General features: G+C 32.5%; 2 protein-coding genes across 2 annotated transcripts; one reads left to right on the top strand and one right to left on the bottom strand.

Moving 5' to 3' along the window:
• Nucleotides 1-7,704: 7,704 nt before the first annotated feature.
• LOC139504129 (sex peptide receptor-like) lies at nucleotides 7,705-8,770 on the bottom strand. The gene has a single exon (XM_071294190.1). It carries the CDS (start codon nucleotides 8,758-8,760, stop codon nucleotides 7,705-7,707), a length of 1,056 nt encoding a protein of 351 aa, XP_071150291.1. The 5' UTR covers nucleotides 8,761-8,770.
• A 3,964-nt stretch (nucleotides 8,771-12,734) lies between these two features.
• Nucleotides 12,735-14,770, top strand: LOC139504130 (uncharacterized). Its single transcript, XM_071294191.1, has 2 exons — nucleotides 12,735-12,867; nucleotides 13,397-14,770. The coding sequence occupies exon 2, from the start codon at nucleotides 13,400-13,402 to the stop codon at nucleotides 14,768-14,770; it is 1,371 nt and encodes a 456-aa protein (XP_071150292.1). The 5' UTR covers nucleotides 12,735-12,867; nucleotides 13,397-13,399.
• The last annotated feature ends 7,204 nt before the right edge of the window (nucleotides 14,771-21,974 follow it).

Raw genomic sequence — 21,974 nt, forward strand, 5'->3', positions numbered from 1 at the left:
AGTAAAACATATCTTTACTACAATAAAACTTATTGATAATCCGTACGTACACAATAGTGAGTCTATATAGAAGGAATAGAATATCAACATATATATAAAATGAATGGACGAATACAGGCAAACATTCATTGCTTATTTGGTGGATAACCCACCTTCATTCGGTGATGCCATTTTTATCAAAGTTCACTGAGACATATGAGATGTAAGCACTCATTAAAATGTTGTTTACTTATTGACAGAACAATTAAAGGACTGTTAAGATGATTTGCCCTTTTATCCATGAGCATGTTTTTGATACATGTAGCTGTAGTTTGGTAGGAGGGATTTTTACAGTTCCAAGCATACAACGAAACAATTTCCACTTGTTTTGGTTTTTGAGCTTGCAGTGGATAATCAATTTCTTAGATTCATGATTTTTTCACACCTTCGTTCCACTTTGAAACAATTTTATGTGAGTCGACTGGGAACTTCCATATAGTATACTGATGCACATGTGTTTGTGAATCTTAAAATTGTTGGTAATTTATTACTTTTATTTTTACTTTTTCGGCGCAATATTCTATATTGTTTTTACATCCCGCTATTCTCTATTTTTTTATTGTTACACCCCATTATTCTCTTTTCTTTATTGTTGTGAAATATTTTGGTTTTAGTTTTTTTCATGAAATTTGTTGTGTATGATTTGAAAAAAAGCATTAAAAAATACAACGGAAAATTACGAATTCACCACTCAAATGTAAAACAAACGTTGAGAACAACTTACATTCATGTCAGAATTGTATCTCGTTTATATATGTCTTCCGAGACTAAACAAATAATAAATTAGGGAAGTTTTCACAGTTTACATGGAACCAAACGATGTTACTCTCATTAATGAACGGAACGCTATGATAAGAGGTTAGAGATTTAAAGGGACACTAGCTACGAGATATACGAGATATACGAAAAACCTAATAAATTATTATTCTTGGCTCAATCACTAAATTAAATGCAATACAAACAGTGAAATAATATTTCTTTTTAGTAGCCAATAAGGTTCAATTTTGTCAAAATAAACAAAAAAAACATCGTTGATTATGAATTATTTACTTGCATCTGTATTCATGTGAACTTTAATTCAACCTCTTAACTTGAGATTGATAACACGTGAATTGAATGTGGAAAGTTATTTAAAGGAAGAAAATTTCAACAATGAGAGTGAAACAAAGGTCAATCATTTGATTGACTGATTCGATCAACAAATAAACATTCTAATACAGGTAAAAACGATGATAAACAGTTATTTTTTATCTGTAATATGAAATTAAATAGATCTAAAATAATTCAACAGCACGTGTTTGCTTAATCTATCTATATCTATATTTATGTCTACATCGCTTATATGGTCATCGGATGACTATAGAGGTCAACGAAGCTACGTATGTTCATGTCTGTGCCTTGTTTATTGTTTTATTTAGACTTTTAATAGTTTGGATAAATGTTTTACATAGTTATAAATCAAATATGAGAATTTTATTAGAGTCGGTGAACATGAATTTGACAGCTAGTGCCCCTTTAACCTCTTATGCATCTATATAGTTGTGTTTGTAAAAAGTGTGATTTAAATTTCTATAAATGAACCTGTATTTTACAGTGTCCCGATGGACGATGTTAGCTTGCTGATAGATTGTTTCGATATTCTTGTTGGTTGTTGTATGTATTATATATATATGAATTTTAACGGCAGTTATATTTGTGTTACACAAATATAACTGTAACTTACATGTATCATTATCATCATACGTAATTAATCTTTAAACTTCAGTGCTGGGAATTACAAAAAAAAATGTGTGAATACGAGCTTGCGAATTGTTATGCACTTGAACGTGGATAATACAAACAAAATTGATTTAAAAAAAAAATTATTGATCGATGTAAAATTTTGTTTCGTTATGTTTTATGGGCACAACAGCTTTATATCACATGAATTTTCATAACTCATTGTTGTCCTCTTATTGTAGTATAATGGGCGATAACACAAATAATGGAACTCTTATACTAATAACGATCATATATCTTATATCAAAATCACAACAGATACCATATATTAAACATTTCTTCAACCAAAATCTCACCAATGACGCCGAAACTAAAAAGTAAACAAAATACCTAAAATCAAGAAGTTGAAGAGCTTTGGCTAATCCAAATGCCGACTGTTATTGAGAAATCTAGTTATGGTAGTGTATAGTGTAAGGTAGACTATCCTTCTCTTTTGAACAATTTTTAGTTTTAAAAACAGATAATTAATAATTATGATCATATCAAGAACAATTAATGTACCACTGACCTGGTGATATCCTCAGAGAATAAAACTCCACAAACCGTGACATCCGCTTTAAATTAACTCATTATTGAAATAGCCACATGTATCTATTACCCAAATACTGACAAAGTTATTTCTGAAAAGAGTTCACTCTCAACATTATTTTACAACGATTTCAATCATTGAGCTTTGATTTGATACAAAAAATTACCAAATAGTCTTTTTTTAATGACTGGCCTCTAATAATTGGTTTCATAGCTTACTATAAACTGATAACGCCTACCAATATATGATATGCATTCATTATAACACACTTGTAATTCTGATAAAAATATACCGACAAAATGACTATAGTTATTATGTTTTAGAGCTTGTGATGTAATTCATGATAATTTCAATACTGTTATACAGATATATTTTGTGCAATTCAGGTAGAAACTCTGATAAAACGACAACTGTGATATATAATACAGAATCTGTACCTAGAGCACCCCAACAATCACTAATCAATGGACCACAAATATCAACCCCTGTAACCATACAACCGGCAATATCGTCAGATAGGGAACAGCTTTCACAAGAAATGTTCATCGGGGTTCCTTTCATAACATCAGAACATCAACCTGTACAGCATTTTTATCCAGGGCACCCCGCTGGACAGTATATGTTTTATTCTCCTTTTCGGTACATGCATTACACTGACCTGAATACCGGCCATCAAATTATCGTTGAGCAACATATTCAACCAGGTATGGCTATGGTGCCTCAACAACAACCAAACACTGCCGATATTACTGAAATCACATTAGAAACAGAACAGCAAGCGCCATCTACCTCAGTTAATATTACAAATGATACCGAAATTAAAACAGCCGCAGACAGCAAAACATCGCAGTCTTCAAAAACAATTTCAACTGTTAAGTCGCAAGGCGAAAATATAGATCTATCTTCAAATGATTCCAAGATTGTATCACAGAAACAAGAAACCATCACAGGACAAAATAAGCGGATAACAGCTAAAGAATCAAATAAGAAAGAGATTCCAGGTCCGAAAAGAAAACTTGTCACTAAAAAGTGACATAATATGTCTTCCATATGTTGTAGACAAATATAGTGAAGCTGAGTTTATTTATAGTTATTGAATTGATTATTTAAGTCATCTATCAAATACAGATGTGAATGTGTCTTGTTATCTTATGTTTGATGAGCAAGAGAGCAAAACTATTACTGTCTTAAAAAAAATGTATAATGAGAATGTTGATAACAAAAAAAAAAGTTCCATAACAAACCATGTAACTTAAAATAGAAACAGTATTTCAAAATACACATGCTGAGTACGTAGTTACCTAAACGTTTTATTTAATAGTTTACCAATATTTGTCTATAAAGATTGCATGCAAATGTAGGACGTTTGGAGTATTTGTATGCAGTTCAACCTCGTTAATCTATTTGTAAATCTACTCTGTCAGACTTGAACGCCGATCTTTGTGATGCAATCATGAAAGTAAAAAAAACAAGCACGTTAACATTAGGTTCGTGGCTTCCGTGTGAATAGCTGTAGCAACTATCCGTGGAAGTTTTAATAGGGACCACAAGTTCAGGAAACTTCCGATTTGATTTTCCTCTGAGTTCAGTATTTTTGTGATTTTACTTTTTACACATAGTGAAGTTAACATTTTAATCATTTTTACTCGAACATCTGGTATTACAGAACGATACATCTTATGTCCAGGTAGAGCCATTGTGTCAGTTTTACCCCCAAAAAACGTAAAATCACAAAAGTATTCCGAAGAAAATTCAAAACAGAAAGTCCCTTATCAAATGGATAATCAAACGATAAAACACATCAAACGAATGGACAGCTGTCATATTCCTGACTTGGTGGATTGAACCTGGTTTTATAGCGCTAAATCTCTCACTTGTATGTCAGTCGCATCAAATTCTATCACATTTATAACGATGCCTGAAGAAAACAGACACAATAGGAAAAATAGTCAAAATATGGGTACAGCAGCCATCACTGTGTTATTTTGCAATCGCATCAAAATAATATTTAAAAGATATGATGACTTCCATGTATTTTGAACTTTTAGCAAAAATAGATGCTATCATACTGTTTGTTTATCTTTCATCTTTAGAAAACATTTGATGACTTGAACATTTTTTGCTAAGAACCCATCAAAGTTACCAGGCTTATATTATGATATATGATACATCAGACGAGTGTTTCGTCTATCGAAAACTCCTCAATAGCACTCATAAAACACACATTCATGTTTAACCAAGTTTAATTTTATGTGTCATTAAAACGGAATAGAATATTGTCATTCCAGTATCTTTTGATTGGTCATTTTAAGACTACAACGCGGAAGTGATGTGAAGATAACGAACCATTGCCAATTAAACGCATTAGTAATCGGGTGAATTGTCCCTTTATAAAATATATTTGGCACATATAATATTACTGATGGTTTGAATTGATACGAATATTGTTTAATACAGTCAATCTTGTAAATGAAGGTTACAATCGGACCATAGAAAATTGCTTTAAACGAGGATGACTTTGGAATAGTGGCACAATATGTATATGAACTGTTCTCTGAAATTAAGTTTTCGTCACCTGCCATTTTACTAAAAGAAATAAGCGATGAGTATAATTACTGTACGTGTAGATGTCAGGAGGAACATACGGCTACTTTATTTGTAAACACTCCGTTTTGTTTAATCCTATAGATAGGGAATAGCTCGATGTTTTGTAATATGAGCGCGTAATGGGAAGAATTACATATGATGTGTTTCATAGCTTTGAAATTTCTCGTATTTAGTAGATAAATGAATAGTTGCTAACACAAATTGAAATTAAACAACAAAGAATAAAGTCTCTTTAATACAGTGTGAGTGGAACATTTCAATTGATATGAATTTCAATTTCCGACCTGGAAGTAGCGAAAGACTCTCTAGATTTAGATAGCTTGTTTGTACATAGAAACTACACACTAAACGGTGTTTATATATCACACCTTGATCATGTTGTTCGCTATGCCCGTGTCTGTTGTGACGTTTTTTGGTTTTCTTGAACGTAATATATATGTTAACGGTAAAGTATTTTATGTTATTTCAACAGACTTTACACTTTTACTAAGTTATTTCAGAGATGTGAAGATTTGGTTTTGAAGTTTAGTTGTATCTGTAAACATTTTTATTCTAAACGGGATAGCACATCTTTTTACCGTAGATATTGTTTACCATTGTATAAATTGTATAAACTATTATGGTAATTTTATAGGTCCTTTACATAAACTAATGTTAAAATGTTACCTATTCAACACAGTAATCACTTTAATCCATCAATATTGTTGTTATTTGTATTTTTATTGATTTGTTATCAGTTAATTAAAAGCAAACTAAATTTTATTGTTGTGTATAATGCACATTCTTGGATCTACAATTTGTCGATACCCGTTTCTTTTCATTGAATAAGATCATGTGTTTAGACTGTTTATGACATCTTTAAACTAAATCCATTGGATGTTATATGCATGATTGTTTATTGTTTTGTTGTAATTGGCTTTCAACATACTGTCAGATTACTTAGAATTTGAAAACATCCAATTACATGTTCGGGTACAGACAAAATATGGCGACTGGAACTAAAATTTTAAATAAACATAAATGTGTAAATGTTCGTTTGTTGTTGCTAATCTACAAATTTGTGTATCGAGATTCAAAATTTCTCACTTATATATAAGAATAAAAGAAAACCAAAAAATGAGAGGTATCACCAATTCAGGCACAGCAAAAAAAACCCAACAAAAACTGTTTGTCATTCTATTGGCCTTCTACACAGATCAAACAAACAGTGTGTGCATGACACATGTACACTGCAATTTACAGCTCTTATCACCAACTTGATTAGAATTCTTTGCTAAATGATTTTGATAGACATTTTTACAAATATTGTTCTCTGATTACTGGGTTAAGATTTATGACCAAAATATCTCACTCTAAATTTTGGGGTCTTTTCAAGAATCGCTAGATTTTAAGTACAATCAAGTTTTTAAATTTGTTAAATTGGAAGTTTATCATTAAGTTTCAATATCAAATCAACCATATGTTTATTTTACTATTGCTAATGACATAGATTGTTCATGCTGTAGCTATCGTTCGTGTCAAGAAAATAATATTTTATCACAACGATATAAGTGAAAAATAACAGATAAAGATGGCTGCAGATCACGCGTTCAAATGGCTTCAGGTAAAAATCAACCATCTAAGCCTGTATAAGTTCTAACATGCAATCCACCAATGAGAGAGGTTAGACAACAGAAAGAGTAGGAAGTTTTGCTCCTAGTTTAACAAACATACTTTTACGGAGTAATATATTTTTTTCTGTATTTTCTTAGTTCAAAATGTTGAGTTTGTGCTTTAGTTTACGTTAATGATTATCAGCATTCTTTTATTCAAAACGTATTATAATGATTCAATTATTTTTATGTTGTTGAATGTTACAGTTTTAGGTTCGATTAAGTACACGACATAATTTTGCTGTACATGATTACTACAAATGACATACTTCTCATGCATGACTTGCATGTCATTACATAGTTGTCGACAAAACTCGACTGTTCATGATGACTACACATGACACAATTTCAATTTTTTCCACATAAAGTGCATGTAATTACATAGTTTACAATGTACGACAAAACTTGACTGTACGTGATTACTACAGATGACATCATTTTCAGGTTTATTTAAATAAAGTGCATGTAATTACATAGTTTACGACATAATTTTACTGTACATGATTAATATAGATGACTTAATTTTCAAGTTTATTCGCATTAAGTGCATGTATTTACATAGTTTATGACATAAATTTGTTGTACATGATCACTATAGATGGCATAATTTTAAAGTTTATTCGCATAAAGTGCATGTAATTACATAGTTTACGACAAACCTTTACTGTACATGATTACTACACATGACACAATTTTCAAGTTTACATAAAGTGTATATATTAACGTGCATTGTCATACTGATTCGGTGACTTCTAATGTTGACATTAGTTGATACATTTCTTTAAAGTTTTCATCCAATGCTATTGTATTATACATTGACCTCTAATGTTCACATTCAGCAGTAATAAAATTCTTTAAAATTTGCATCCATTGTCATTGTATTATCAGAGTATTATTCAATGACTCGTATTATCAGATTTTGACTTAGCGACATAACTTGTCCATGATAAGATAATGGGCTTTAAAATAAAAATATGTTCTTGTGGTATGATTACCAATGAGACAACTCTCCACAAGAGACCAAAATGACACAAACATTAAAAACTATAGGTCACCATACGGCCTTCGCTGGAATGGCTTTTTACCTACAGTATCTGTTCAATCTACATGGCATTTGATTGTTTTTTCAAACGTTTCCCGAAATTGTTTGCTCATTCCGCAGTAAATGAAAAAGTTAACTGGAAAACTTAAACGAATAAAGAAGTTTGATAACAAAATAATAACAGCATATTCCCTTTTACTCAAAATTGAAATATGTTCGAATGTATTGTCAAAAGTATTCATTATCATGACTATAGACATTGGTAGTTCAGTCACAAGAAATATTCCTACAATGATAACAAGCATTATGTTTGTTCTTGTACCAGTATTGGACCCATTGCTTCTGTGTTGTGATGTCATTTGTCTTCTTCTGTTATTAGACTTTTTGATTTTGGTTATAAGTAGAATATTCAATACAATTAAAACAATACATGGAGTTATCTGGATGAATATAGCCCGAAACCAAAAATATACGTTATAGTAAATGTCTTGATAATCCAACAACCATTGGTTTATAGCTACGCTACACGTTTTGATAGTACTGTTCAGGTGAATATTAGACGGAACATCTACCTCAGTAATGTCTATATCTATGAAACATGCCAAATGGCTAATAACAGCCATAATAAAGATTATGACTATACAAAAGACAGTTTTACGCATCGTATTATTTTCTCGGACTCGGACATTTAAAGGTCTACACACATGTTTATATCTTTGAATAGCCAGTGTCGTTGTCAGCCAAATAGAAATGGTATGGAAAATTGTTGGAATACACTGTCCAAAATAGAAATGTACACCACACCAGTTTATCGGTACCTTTTCCATGAAATTTCCAAAGGAGTAAAAATAAATGTACAATGGCAAGGGACATAAACCGGTGCACATGTCCGAAATAGCCATTCCAGCGAGGAGTAAATTTGTTGGAGAGCGCATGTTTTTCTGCAAAAGAACAACACAAGCAAACGACTTGGTAAACACAGTCAAACAAATAATAATTGGTGATAAATATCCATATACAGGTACGGCGAAGTCAATTGATTCTAAGTTTCTAAGATCCAAAATTGGTAGTCTTCTATTTAAATGGTCACTTGTTATATTTTCCACCATCATTGCAATATCAAATTTGAATGCATTTACAAAGTTTCATTATCAAATCAATTAATTATTTCCAGATTAACTCTGGTGAGTTAACACCAAATGCTGAAATGTGTTTACAATTTATGATGTTTCACTTTGATATTAATAATATTATATAGGATATCTGTAAATTATTTATACGCCAATATTTAGAACAAATCTAAATTACAAATCTAATATTGTCAGTTTTATACTAATGATGGTTAGTCCCATGATATTGATTTATCTCACCAGAAGTGTGTACATTTTTAATGCGTTAAATTATGGGGGTTTTTTTACATTATATTTCTCTCATTCGTAATATCATAATTATGTCAGTAAAGACACGTCATTGTAACATTTAGTTTCTACAATCAACAATACTACCGTTATCTGGATGCTATTTCTTCGTTAAATAATCAAGAGTTCTCTACATAAACTAACATAAACAGTAGAAGCTGTCCTTTCCTAGATTTAGAATTTCTAAAGAGAAAGCCCATACTAAAATTTACGACAAAAGGGTCGATTTGTCATTCCCTATTGTTAATTGTACTTTTTTAGACGGCGATGGTTCTTTAGCTCTATCGTACGGTGTTTCAATCAAACTGTATACCTGAAAACAAAATTACTTTCATTCAACTGTGTATATTATTGTAATATGTGGATTTTTGTTCAAGGTTATTGTTGGTTGTTTCTGAAGTTATAAAACATCTCAAAGTGTTATAGTACTATTTTGTCACCCCTTTTATGAGTTTGTATTCACATTGTATCAAATATCAAATTTATATGATTATTGTATGCTCACTTGCATGACTTGTGTTACATGAAATACTAATATGTCTTTTGATTAAGTTAAGTTATTTCAATTGGTATTTTAAGTTGTGGCTTTCTATGTTTTCATGTTACACTATTGTTTCAGATAAAACTAAAACGTTTAAACCCGCTGCTATTGTTTGAACCTGTTCTAAGTCAGGAATCTTATTTTCAGTAGTTGTTTGTTAATGCGGTGCATAAGTGTTTCTCGTTTTTTATGTATAGATTGATTAGACCGTTAATTTCACCGTTGGAATGGTTTGACACTATTCATTTTTGAGGCCTCTAATAGATTGCTATTTTGTGTGAACCAAGGCTCCGTGTTGGAGGCCATACTTTTACCTATATCGATTTACTTTTAAAAATTGTGACTTTGATGGAGAGCTGTCTCATTTGCACTCAAACCATATCTTCTGGTATCTTATTAGGATGAAGCATTTGACCTGGTCTAATATAGAAGTCGGGTTGTTGTCTCTTTGGCACATTCCCCATTTCCATTCTCAATTTTATTGAAAAAATCTGACATAACAATAATAAAAATAATCACTGCAATTCAGTGGTTGTCGTTGGTTGTTTCCTATCCTCTTTGGTTTTTCTTAGTATTTCAAAAAACCACAACCCGTAGGTTTTTATCGTAAAAATAGTATCTTGCCTGATATGCAAATCATTGCTTTCTGTAACGGTATGAGTTTGTATATCTGTTAAGGCCGTACGATTAACTATAGGCATTTGAAATAGGAATAAATGTCCTTTTATCTGTAAGTAATAACATCCCCTTATTTTCATCATTATATTCAAAGGTAATTGCATACGTGTGACCATCCAAAGGAACGTGCAGTAATCTGATAATCAGTTCTTCAGTAGTTTGATTTAGTAATGTGTCTTTCTCTTCTGATTACCGCAGAATATTCTGTCGTGAGAGTTCTCATTATATTATAAAAAGACGTCTGAAAAAAATGGAACGGTCTGAAAGTTTGACAGGTAAACATTAAATGAGTATCCAATTACTACGGTGCATATTGATCTTTCGGATGAATCGGGTCAAGATTTTATATACCTAGTTATCAACTTGACTTTAAACGTTATGCTCCAATTGTTTGAAGTCTAATATTTTTGTTTAACAAATTAATGGATAAGTCGAACTAAAACAAAGTACTGACTCCACGGGAACAGATGACACAGATTGTCTTCTATGACGGACTTCAATATTTGTATTATTGTGTTTTGCATCTGGGACAAGTATTCCACCAAAACCATTACAAATAACGCTATTTTACACAAATCAAAACACATACGAATATATTCATTCAGATGTGGGAAGAAAATCAGTTGATTAGTTTGAATTATTTATAATTTAATCAGCAGCAGCTCATTAATCACACGTATTCATTCACTATTTGTCCCATTGCTCATTCACGCACATTCATCCATTATTTCACTAATGTTCGTTCACTCACTCACTCCTACACTAGCACTCATTCACTTGCGTTCGTTCACTCATTCATACTCGCTCGTTCACTCACATTCGCTAATTCAATCATTTGTACTCGTTTACTACTCATTTGCTAAGCTACTTTTTCTCGCTCATTGACTCGCTTATTCACTCTGTCTCTATCTCTTTCTCGCTCATTCGCTCCTTCACTCTCTTTTTCGCTCATTCGCTCCTTCACTCTCTTTCTCGCTCATTCGCTGCTTCACTCTCTCTTTCTCGCTCCTTCACTCTCTCTCGCTCATTCACTGTCCCTTACTCGCTCATTCAGTCACTCATTCTTGCAAGTTCTCTTAGTTCTCTGACTTGCTCGTTCTCTCTGACTTGCTCGTTCTCTCTGACTTGCTCGTTCACTCACTTTTGCTCGTTCACTCACTTTTGCTGGTTCACTCACTCTTGCTTGTTCACTCACTCTTGCTTGTTCACTCACTCATGCAAGCTCATACGCCTTTCCGTGGAATTCCTCCACTGCTATTTAAAGACCAGCAGAAGGTACACCACTCAAACGTTATCTGAATAAGGCAGTGCTTATGCTCTACTCCGCTATGATTAATCACAGTATATCCAGGAGAACACCACTGCCTTCCAGTAACTTGGAAAGGTTGGCATCTTCACCTTCAGTTAAACTTCATTAGATGAGGAGCATTAGCCGACATTTCACTCGAAACATTTAATTTTAATAGAAATTGTGTATGCAGTGGTATTTTGGAAAATTATTTCTTTCATTTTAATCTTCCTGAAGGAAATCCATATCATTTTGCTATCAATTGCATGATAATTGATTGTCAATCTATTTACTTTATTGTTATAATTGTCTAAATAAGTTTTAATTGACGAATAATTGAGAAAATTGCAAATAACCATATTAATGGGTGATAACTGCGATTGGTTTTCTTTTCGAATTGCTATCATATGTCGGAACGTGTTTCTTGTAAATAACACCTCCTACAGTTTTCAGCACAGATCCTTGTCTTTTGCCCCTATAATCAAACAACCAGCAATATCGTCAGATAGGGAACAGCTTTCACAGGAAATTTTCATCGGGGTTCCTTTCATAACATCGGAATATCAACCTGTATAGCCTTTATATCCAGGAAACATTAAAAGTATAATGTATAATACTTATTCTCCTGGTATAAACCAACCATCAATGTAGACATAAAACCAATACTTGCACCAAATAACCAAGTATAATCAATACTTGTACCAAATATCCAAGTATAACCAATACTTGTACTAAATATCCAAGTACACATATACACTGAATAAACACGCCATAAAAGGCTATAATAAATACCAAAGACTTTGTAAAGTGGATAGTCGCACGACAACGCCGATGCTCTATATTTAATAAGAAATAAACTCAATTCATACATATATATCTACACATATAATATATAATTCAAACATCAGTATCAAACAAAAAGTCTCCAAATAAAAAGCTTAATAAACTTTAACCAGAATTAAAATTTACCAAGAAAATTCGAATGCTCAGATTGACGATGTCGTGCTGAATGATTACATAGGCAATAAAATACCGCGAAAATAATTTTGAAGCGGGAAAACATTACGCCCTCTATGCTACATATGATGAAACACCCAGGAGAAATTAATTTCATTCTAATGCACTGCCCGTTTAAACGAATGAAATTATAATTCTCTTTTTCACGGGTGTCATTCGGTTTATCGAGAGAAATGGGCGTGAAAGAATATCTAACGGCGGTCAAGTATTGAGAGACGATCGTGAAAGTTCTGGTAACGGATCGTGAAAGAAATTTAATCGAGAAGACATATGAAAGGTCAGTAAATATTCTAATTTAATTAATTACACAGACACATTTACGACAAAATAAAACTGTCTTTCAAAATGGTTCAACATTATGATCAGTATGTCAGAATATCCAGTTTCAAAAGTACACAGTTATTACAAAACGACAAAAGGCAGATTGCTTCTCGACATTTCAATAACATAAAAAATGTAAACAAACACGATTTTTTCACAAATTCGACTAGATAAACTACCTTTATCAAAATAAGGGCATTGTATTTGAATTAATTAAACAGTTCTCATAGTTATTTTGTATAAATATAATCTGAAACTTGGTTAATAAAGAACTATTCACACAAAATTGATTTTTTGGATCGTGAAAGATCACGTACCGCATTTTTGAAGATCGTGAAAAGGATCGTGAAAGATCTGATGCTACGAAGACGTTCACATTATTCTTCCTTTAAATGATGATTGATATTTGTTATTGGTATTGAGACTTACTAGATAGGTCAATATCCTCCATAGGTTTAAGCATTTCAAAGTATTAATATTTTCAGAAAATGAAAAGAAAAAGAAATTACAACTATGGCAATAAGAAAAGACAGTGGGTGACAAAACGCCGAAAAAAACAATCCAGTGAAGGTGAGCCAATGGAAGAGGTTGAAGATGAAAATATTATTACAGAAGCAACACACGAATATTGTGAAGATGATGTGGAAATGAATGAGATAGTAAACTTATTACCAACTGTTATCAAAGAAATAGCAAGGTTTGGATTCCTACAGTATCTTTTAATGTTCTTCAATCTAATAGCAAATAAGAAATTCGACTTTTCAAATATTTGCTTTTTATTGTTTTGTGACATTTTAAGGTTTTGGAGTACACCCACAACAATATTAATGCGGTATCCGTTTAAAGAAACCAAGCAGTTCTGGTACATTGGTAAAATTCTATTTCATGGACGTTTTCAAAGGTTTATGACTGGATATAAGAACACTGGCCAATCATGTGATACAAGCAAAGGATTTTATGATCCCGACAACGCTCTCATCAATTTTGCCGTTCCCAGTCATATTCATATTGAGACTTTTAACACAGATCTGAATCTACCCGATATCAAAGGACCCGGTAAATTTGATTTCATGGTTAAGAAAGTTGTTTCAACGAATCCATCCAATTCTTTTGCACTAACATTTGATGGTAAAAAAATGGCACCAGGTTTGACAACTGATTCTGGTGACGTCGATTTACTTGGATACGAAGAAATACCACTGAAAATTAAACAGGACCAATTTCAAACCATGTATAAACAGATAATGGATTTATATGATCGACTAAAACATTTCGAAGGCTCAGTTCTGAGCCAACTAGACAAGAATGAATTTGTTACAAGCCTAAGATATGTATCTTTCAATCTCAGTCTTGCGACTAAAGACATGCGCCAACTAATTAGCAAACAAACTTACGCACTCGATAAATTTATACTGAAAGATGAAAAGGAAATTGGCAAAAACTACTCCTACGTTATTGATGTGATTAAAACAAATATATACAGGGCAAAGGCTGTAATTTCAGATGCGCTTAAAGCACACAATTTTATCCTAAATGCTATTTCACACTTTAACAAATCTAACGAATATGTCATGGACTTTTGCAATAAAGTTGATTTGTCTGCATCACCATCGTTTTTCAATTTAAAAGATCACAATTCGTTGAAAGAAATTATAAATGAAGACGAAGAGACCCCTACACACCTTATAAAACAAAGAACCAAGAAATGGGAAGAAATCAGAGCCGCATTTAAAGTGACAGGAAGCAAAGCACACCAAGCACTTGGTCTTGATGGATTAAAAAAACAGAAAGCATTTTTTCAGGAAGCAATAGGTCAGCAAAGACAACCAGAACCAGATTTTGCCTCATTTCATGGATGAAGATTCATTTTAGTGGTCAAGTCCGTATCGAGGATTCGTTAAGCTTTAGGATAACTGTCTGTTTTTATGATTGTAAGGTGTATATTTTCGACTTGTGCAAGGTTTCAACTAACATTGAACTCATTATCATGCATCATTCGGCAATGTTTGTTTTATGTTGTTTGGCCTTTTGAATATATACATGTATGCAATAGCGACAATATGTTTCGTGTATGGTGTACATGTCTGTCTTCATGTTTCTTATATGACCATGATGACTTCAATTTTGTTTGATTTATTAAATGATAGAAAGATGTCTATGTCTGGCTGTCGGTCAGGGTTCATATACTTTTGACCTTATGTTTCGAATTAATTGGCCAAGCACAACTTTTACATTTGTCAGTTTCTAAGGCACTGTAAAGATCGGAACACATTAATTTGGTGTACGGGATATTTGTAGAGATCTGTATGGCATGGTTCATCTGACCTTGACCTTTTTTATGAAACATTGATAATCTTAAGCGCATTTGACACTTCTAGTAAATCCCTTTATTTTATAGACGTTCAACAAATATACTATCATAAGTAAAGCAATCAAGACATTACAGCATTTGCGCTTGGTATTCTATAATATGTACTATAAAGTTAAATCAATCCTTATCTGCGTTGTTTATAAAGAACTTAAAAAGTTCTGTTGCACAAAATGTTGGTTATCGTTCAATCCAATATTACACATGAAATGTGCTGTTTTTGCTATGATTTTTTGTTTGATTGATAACACTTTGGTTTAAACGTTGCATATCCATATTATTGGCTAACTAGTGTTTGTGTGCGTGAAGTGCACTAGACCGATTCAAAGAGCTGAATCGTTCACACTTATTTAGACACGTTATTAGTTGGGTTTTTTTAACTTTCGAGGTTAAGTGTTGAATAGAAAAAAAAGATAATAGCTTTAATGTTCATCCTTATCAAAATAGTTACAGGCTTCAACCACTTGCAGATTTATTAAATGGTAAAAGAAATACTGATTTCTGATTACTAGTATAAAGTTTGGTCACGCATTTTCTTTCACGATCGAAAAAATACGTTGCCTGATCTTTCACGATCAAGTTTGATGGAAATTCAAGAAATTCAAGGTTTTCATAAACAAATTAACGCTTTTAATGGAAGAACATACTTTAATTTTACTGTACTATCAGATAGACCAAAGATTAAATTTCAAATATATCATGATATTCTGAAATATGACCATTATAGGTACACAAAGCGTGTTATTTGTAATTAATTTCATAGACACGCATTGCGCCTGTTGTGTTTTTTTCAAAAAGTACTTCATATTTTCTTTATCTTCTTTCACAGCTATGTTGAAAAAGTTATACCATTTTGACAGACATATTTTTTTGTTCGGATTTGTTCCGGGTTTTGAAAATTTAGCGATTTTTTCAAAGATTCTGAACTAAAATGTACATTAAATGCCTTTCACGATCCGTTACCAGAACTTTCACGATCGTCTCTCAATACTTGACCGCCGTTAGATATTCTTTCACGCCCATTTCTCTCGATAAACCGAAAGACACCCGTGTTTTTAGTAGATGTATTACACTGAACTGAAAACCGGCCAGCAAATTATCTTTGAGCAACCTATTCAGCCTGGTATGGCTATGGTACATAATCAACCACCAAATACTGCCGATGTTACTGACATCACCATAGAAAAAAAGAGTTGTGTATTTTACTTAGTACATTGTACGTATATCATTGTAACAATTTTAAATGAAAGAACTATAACATAAATTATTTGACATTTAACATAAAAATTATGATTAAAAGGAATGAAAATTTCTAGGTATGTTCATCTTTTATCTTTAGAAAACGTTTGATGACTTGAACATTTTTTACTAAGAACCCATCAAAGTTACCAGGCTTAATATATGATGCATCAGACGAGTGTTTCGTCACTCTTAACCTCATCAATAGCACTCATAAAACATACATTCGTGTTTCACCAAGTTGAATTTTGTATTTAATAAAATAAAATATAAATGTTGTCATGATTCTAGTATCGTTTGATTGGTCAATATCGCCTTTTAAAACTACAACGCGGAAGTGATGTGAAGATAACGAATGCATTTAAACGCATTTAATTTAGTAATTGGGTGAATTGTCCCTTTATAAAACATATTTGGCATATATAATGCTACTGATAGTTTGAATTGATACGACGATTGTTCAAACTTATAAATGGATGTTACAATCGGACCATAAAAAAAATGCTGTAAACCAGAATGACTTAAGGTAGTACTTCGAAATGTATAGGTACTACTAGTGAAAACCAATTTTCGTCACCTGTTATATTACTCAATATTAACAGTAAGCGATGTTTAAAAGATACGAACAGTTGGTATCAGCAGGAAAATATCTGTAAAATCTCCGTTTTATTTAATTCTCATAAGATAGGAAACAGCTCACTTGTCTGTAAATTGAAGGTGTTGCAGGAAGATTCGCGGTCGTGAACCAATCGGAACTACTCGGCCTTACTGGTTGCACAAACAAATAGTACTGCATATCGAGAATGGCCAAGTAGTTACGATTGGGTCGCGAACGTGTGTTGACATCAATTCATCACCTTATGACGTCCTTTTTTAAAACTTATAATAGTCATTTTATAAAAGAAAAATTCTTTCTATCATTTGAGAAACAATAAAATGAATAAAGTATCTCCAACACAGTCCAAGTGGTAGAATCTATTGACATATAAATCAAAGCTGGAAGGAGACATTCCAAATAATGAAACAAATGACAATGTGTTTGATTAAATTAACGTATCGTTTTGACGCCATCACGAGCTACATGGAGCTGAAATATATGGAATATCTGTTTCACAGATAACAATAACGACGGATGCATGTATATTCCAATTACCGAATAATCCATTTTCCGATCCTGTTTTACATCGTATCTTACATCACCAAATAGACGTATCCCGCAGGTTGTACCTATATGAGCTATACGAACTATAATAGCAGGATCTGACGATAATGAAATATCTACCTCACATATGATAGCGGATATGTTCCAATCAATTACAACCAAGTCCATCCCGTCCTCCTTTGCCCAAATGTGACTACATAAAAACATCGGGTTTGTACTAACATGAGCCACAAGGCTTGTGCAGCATTTGCAGCAGGAACTGTTTACCCTTCAGGAACACCTAAGATCACCTTCCTTGGTGATGTTCGTTTTGCTTAATCTTGTGTTTACTGTGTTGTGTTTTGTTTTGTAGACTGCTGTTTGTCTTAAACTTTTTTCGTGGTTGTTTTTTTATGTCATGGCGTTGTCGGCTTGTATTCGACTTGTGAATTCGAATGTTCTTTCGGTATTTTTTGCCACTTTCACAAGACCCGTGTTCGCTGAATAAAAGTGACCTCTATGATTACTTATTTATTGGACAGATTTAATTATAAAAAAAACTTGATAACTCAGTTCATTGTTTAGTAGGAGATATGTTTTTCTTAATGGGAAGTTTTTTTTATAATTAAAAATTGTCACTAATTATAGTCGTACATGTATGTTTAAGGATGTAAAGACTTTGTTGTACAATAAGCACGTGGCAATTGTGAGCATACACCTTCTACATTTACATGATCATGTTATAATAGGCTGCAACCAATGAAAATCATTACCTTGTGTCTCCGAAATTCTATCTCAATTTAACTACTGTCATCTGGTAAGGAAATGAGTAGATTTGATTTACTGGTATACCAGAATGTTTTTGCTGTATTCTTTGTATGTTAAGTTAAAACGTAAAATGAAAATAGTGGGGGTAACAATTTGTCCGTTTTCCTTTTCGTGTAACAGAAGACCATTTTTCTTTCACAATTTATACATTTGTAATGCCGTACGTAGTGCCGTTTGCGGCAATAGAACAAATTTTCCATTCGACGAATGAGAGAAAATACATCAAACGGTATATAAGTCATATAATACTATAATTTCAAAAATAATTTAATGATGTATATACAAACTCCGATTTTTGTATGCTCGTGATTTTATGCGTATTTGTGTATGGTCTGGTCATACGCATAAATTTATTTAAAAAAATATTTTAAGCCCCACCTACGATAGTAAAGGGGCAATATGGTTTGTGGTCTGTGCGTCCGTCCGTTCGTCCATCCGTTCTTTCGTTGACCCCAATTCACGGTCCACTGAACATAGAAAATGATAGTGCAAGTTGCAGGTTAAAGTTTTTGGTCCAGGTAGTTTTTGATGAAGTTGAAGTCAGATCAACTTGAAACTTAGTATACATGTTCCATTTGACACGATCTTTCTAATTTAAATGCCAAATTAGATTTTTTACTCCAATTTTACGGTCCATTGAACATAGAAAAATAGTGCGAGTGGGACATCCGTGTTCTATTAGTGGACACATTCTTGTTTTTACATGCTTAATACAAAGAAAAAGACATGATTTAATCCCGCTGGAATTATTTGCATCTGTCCTTAGTCAGGAATCTGGTGTTAAGTGGGTGTCGTCTGTTTTTGTGGTTCGTAAGTGTTTCTCGTTTTTTCTTTTTATATAGATAAGACCGTTGGTTTTCCCGTTTAAATGGTTTGACACTAGTAATTTTTGGGCCCTTTATAGCTTGCTGTTTGGTATGAGTCAAGGCTTCGTGTTGAAGGCCATACCTTGACCTATAATGGTTTACTTTTATAAATTGTTCCTTGGATGGAGAGTTGTCTCATTGTCACTCATACCACATCTTCCTATATCTATATATGATATTCCGCGCAACTTTTTAAAAATTGTTGTAACGAGTCTATACTAGATTCACTGAACCAATGCGTGTACAGATGAAACATAGAGACTTAAACAAAACAAAAGTCAGATAAGTATGGAATTTAAATGTTGCCTTTTTGTTATGATCTATAGTAAATTGATATACATAGCCTACATATTCTTTTAGTGATGTATAATAATAATTAAATAATAAATTGTAAGGTTAGAACATAAGGAACATAAAATTGAGGTAGGATCAATGTTGGCTAATTATTTTTTATTAATTTAACTGTGTCTTTCAATTGTGAAGCTAATGTAACAATAAAATAAAAGAGAGCGAGAGACAATAAGAGACATCTGTCTATTACAAATTATTATACTTCATCAGTAGACCATTTTCATATAACCGTCTTTTGACTACGGAATTCATATGTTTTCGACAGGTTACAATCTCTGCTACTCGGTCAAGCAAGAGCAAAGTAAGTAAGTAAACTCAAGATTTAAATCGATACAATTTTCATTGAAAGTTTACTGTTGAATGGTCTTTTACATGACTAAATCATCAGAAAACAATACCCCCCCCCCCCCAAATTTGCACCAATAATGTATTTGATTTTACTTTGATTTTACTTCTTTTGGTTGCTCGTAATTGGCCGTGTACCAGATAGATGTCTAACCCACAGAGTATGTCACCTGTCGAAAAATTATAGATTTGATTTGATTTGTTGGTGTTTTAACGCCACTTTTAAGAACCGCATTTAGACTACTTCGTGGCGGCCAGTTTTTATTGGTGGAGGAAGCCGGTGTGCCCGGAGAAAACCACCGACATTCGATAAAAATTATAGAACATGGTATATGGGTAAACATAAATATATTAGAAAAGAGAATCGGGTGTATTCAACAATAAGTTGACAATCGTTTTTACCTGATAAGAATGAGGTTGTTTTTTTAGAATGAATCAGTCAATCAAATGGTTTACCCTAGCTGAACATGCCTAGTTCATTCGTAACATATCTGTAGCTAAAAGGTTCAATTGAAGTTCCCATTAAGACGGATTTAATAAGGTCGAATTGTTCACTTGAAAGTTAATAAGGTCGAATTGTTCACTTGGAAGTGAATAATTTATTGATAAGCAATGTTTCTTTGCTTTTTTTTTTAACAAAACTGAACCAATTTGTCTGCTAAATACGACTTTTCATTTCACTATTACAGTTTCAAATGTGATTCAACAAAAGAACAAAAAAAAAACCTTTTTTTTTTTAATTCGTAGCTAGTGCCCCTTTAAATAGTTGTTCCTTCAAGTTTCTCTCAGAGTCTGCCCAGATTTAGACGTAAAGGCTCTTTTAATTTCGTTCAATTAGCATTTTTTTTTATATTTGTTTCAGGGCAACCATGGTTGAAATATGCTGCTATGTTTACCAAGGGTTGAGTTTAATTTATAAATGTGGCAGGTGTTGCAAGCGGACCGAGCTATGCGGTAAAAATATTAATAACAAATAATTCCAAAAGATGTGTTTTTTTCATTTTGATACATTATTTTAATTTGGGTAACAGCAATCTCGCGTCCTTCTGAAATTAACCTAATATAACATTCATGATGACACGAGCGGGAAAAAAACGACATAGATCTGTGACAGCTATGACGCAATATAGACTATGAAATCGATCTGAGGATAGGACACATATTTGAGCTAGGCTGACATACATGTAATAATAGGCAAGTTGCATTGAAAACAACATGTTGACTTTGTACTTCTTTTTGTTGTAAATATGGTATTATCTGTTTGCTTATGGAAATTTGATAGTAATTTCAGTTAAGTATCAAGTACTAGATGAACTTCTCTGACAACATTATCATGCAGTCATGTTGCAAAAATATGCTTTTTCATTTGAATGGCTTTAACACTAGTCATGTTTTGGGCCCTTTATAGCTTACGGTGTGAGCCAACTGAAGGCTCCGTGCTCTTTTTATATATATTTGTTTTTAAGTAGGGTATTGTCAGCTTGACCTGTGGTGGAAAGATGTCTCATTGGCAATCATACCACATATCGTTTATTTTTTTAAAGGATAGAGTAGTGATCTTTTTGGTATTTGCATTGAGCCAAATAAAACGCGAGTTGTGTTACCCTATTCCAGTTGGTAAAAATATCATAAAAGTTATTAATTTTAATCATGCTTGCAACTCTCTCATTCAAACTGACTTTAAGCTGGTTTATTTTTCTGTTTATGACTTAGGCTAAATCAATTAACCAATCAAAATACGTGATGTATGTTTCGTGCACAAATGCTGTATTCTGAGAACTGAGTAACTACGTATACCGAATTTATTCTCAGAAATCAACCAATCAAAAAACTTGTTTTTGTATTTACAGTCCATATAATAGAAAAACAAAGGATATGAGGTACATTTAACAATCCATCATTACCCAAAACCAGTTCATGCACAG

This window comes from Mytilus edulis, chromosome 14 (genome assembly GCF_963676685.1).
Source record: "Mytilus edulis chromosome 14, xbMytEdul2.2, whole genome shotgun sequence".
Lineage (NCBI taxonomy): Eukaryota > Metazoa > Mollusca > Bivalvia > Mytilida > Mytilidae > Mytilus > Mytilus edulis.

What these genes read in the sequence shown, in the direction of transcription:
- LOC139504130 (XM_071294191.1), top strand. Translation starts at nt 13,400, where the DNA reads ATGAAAAGAAAAAGAAATTACAACTATGGCAATAAGAAAAGACAGTGG.
- LOC139504129 (XM_071294190.1), bottom strand. Translation starts at nt 8,760, where the DNA reads ATGATGGTGGAAAATATAACAAGTGACCATTTAAATAGAAGACTACCA.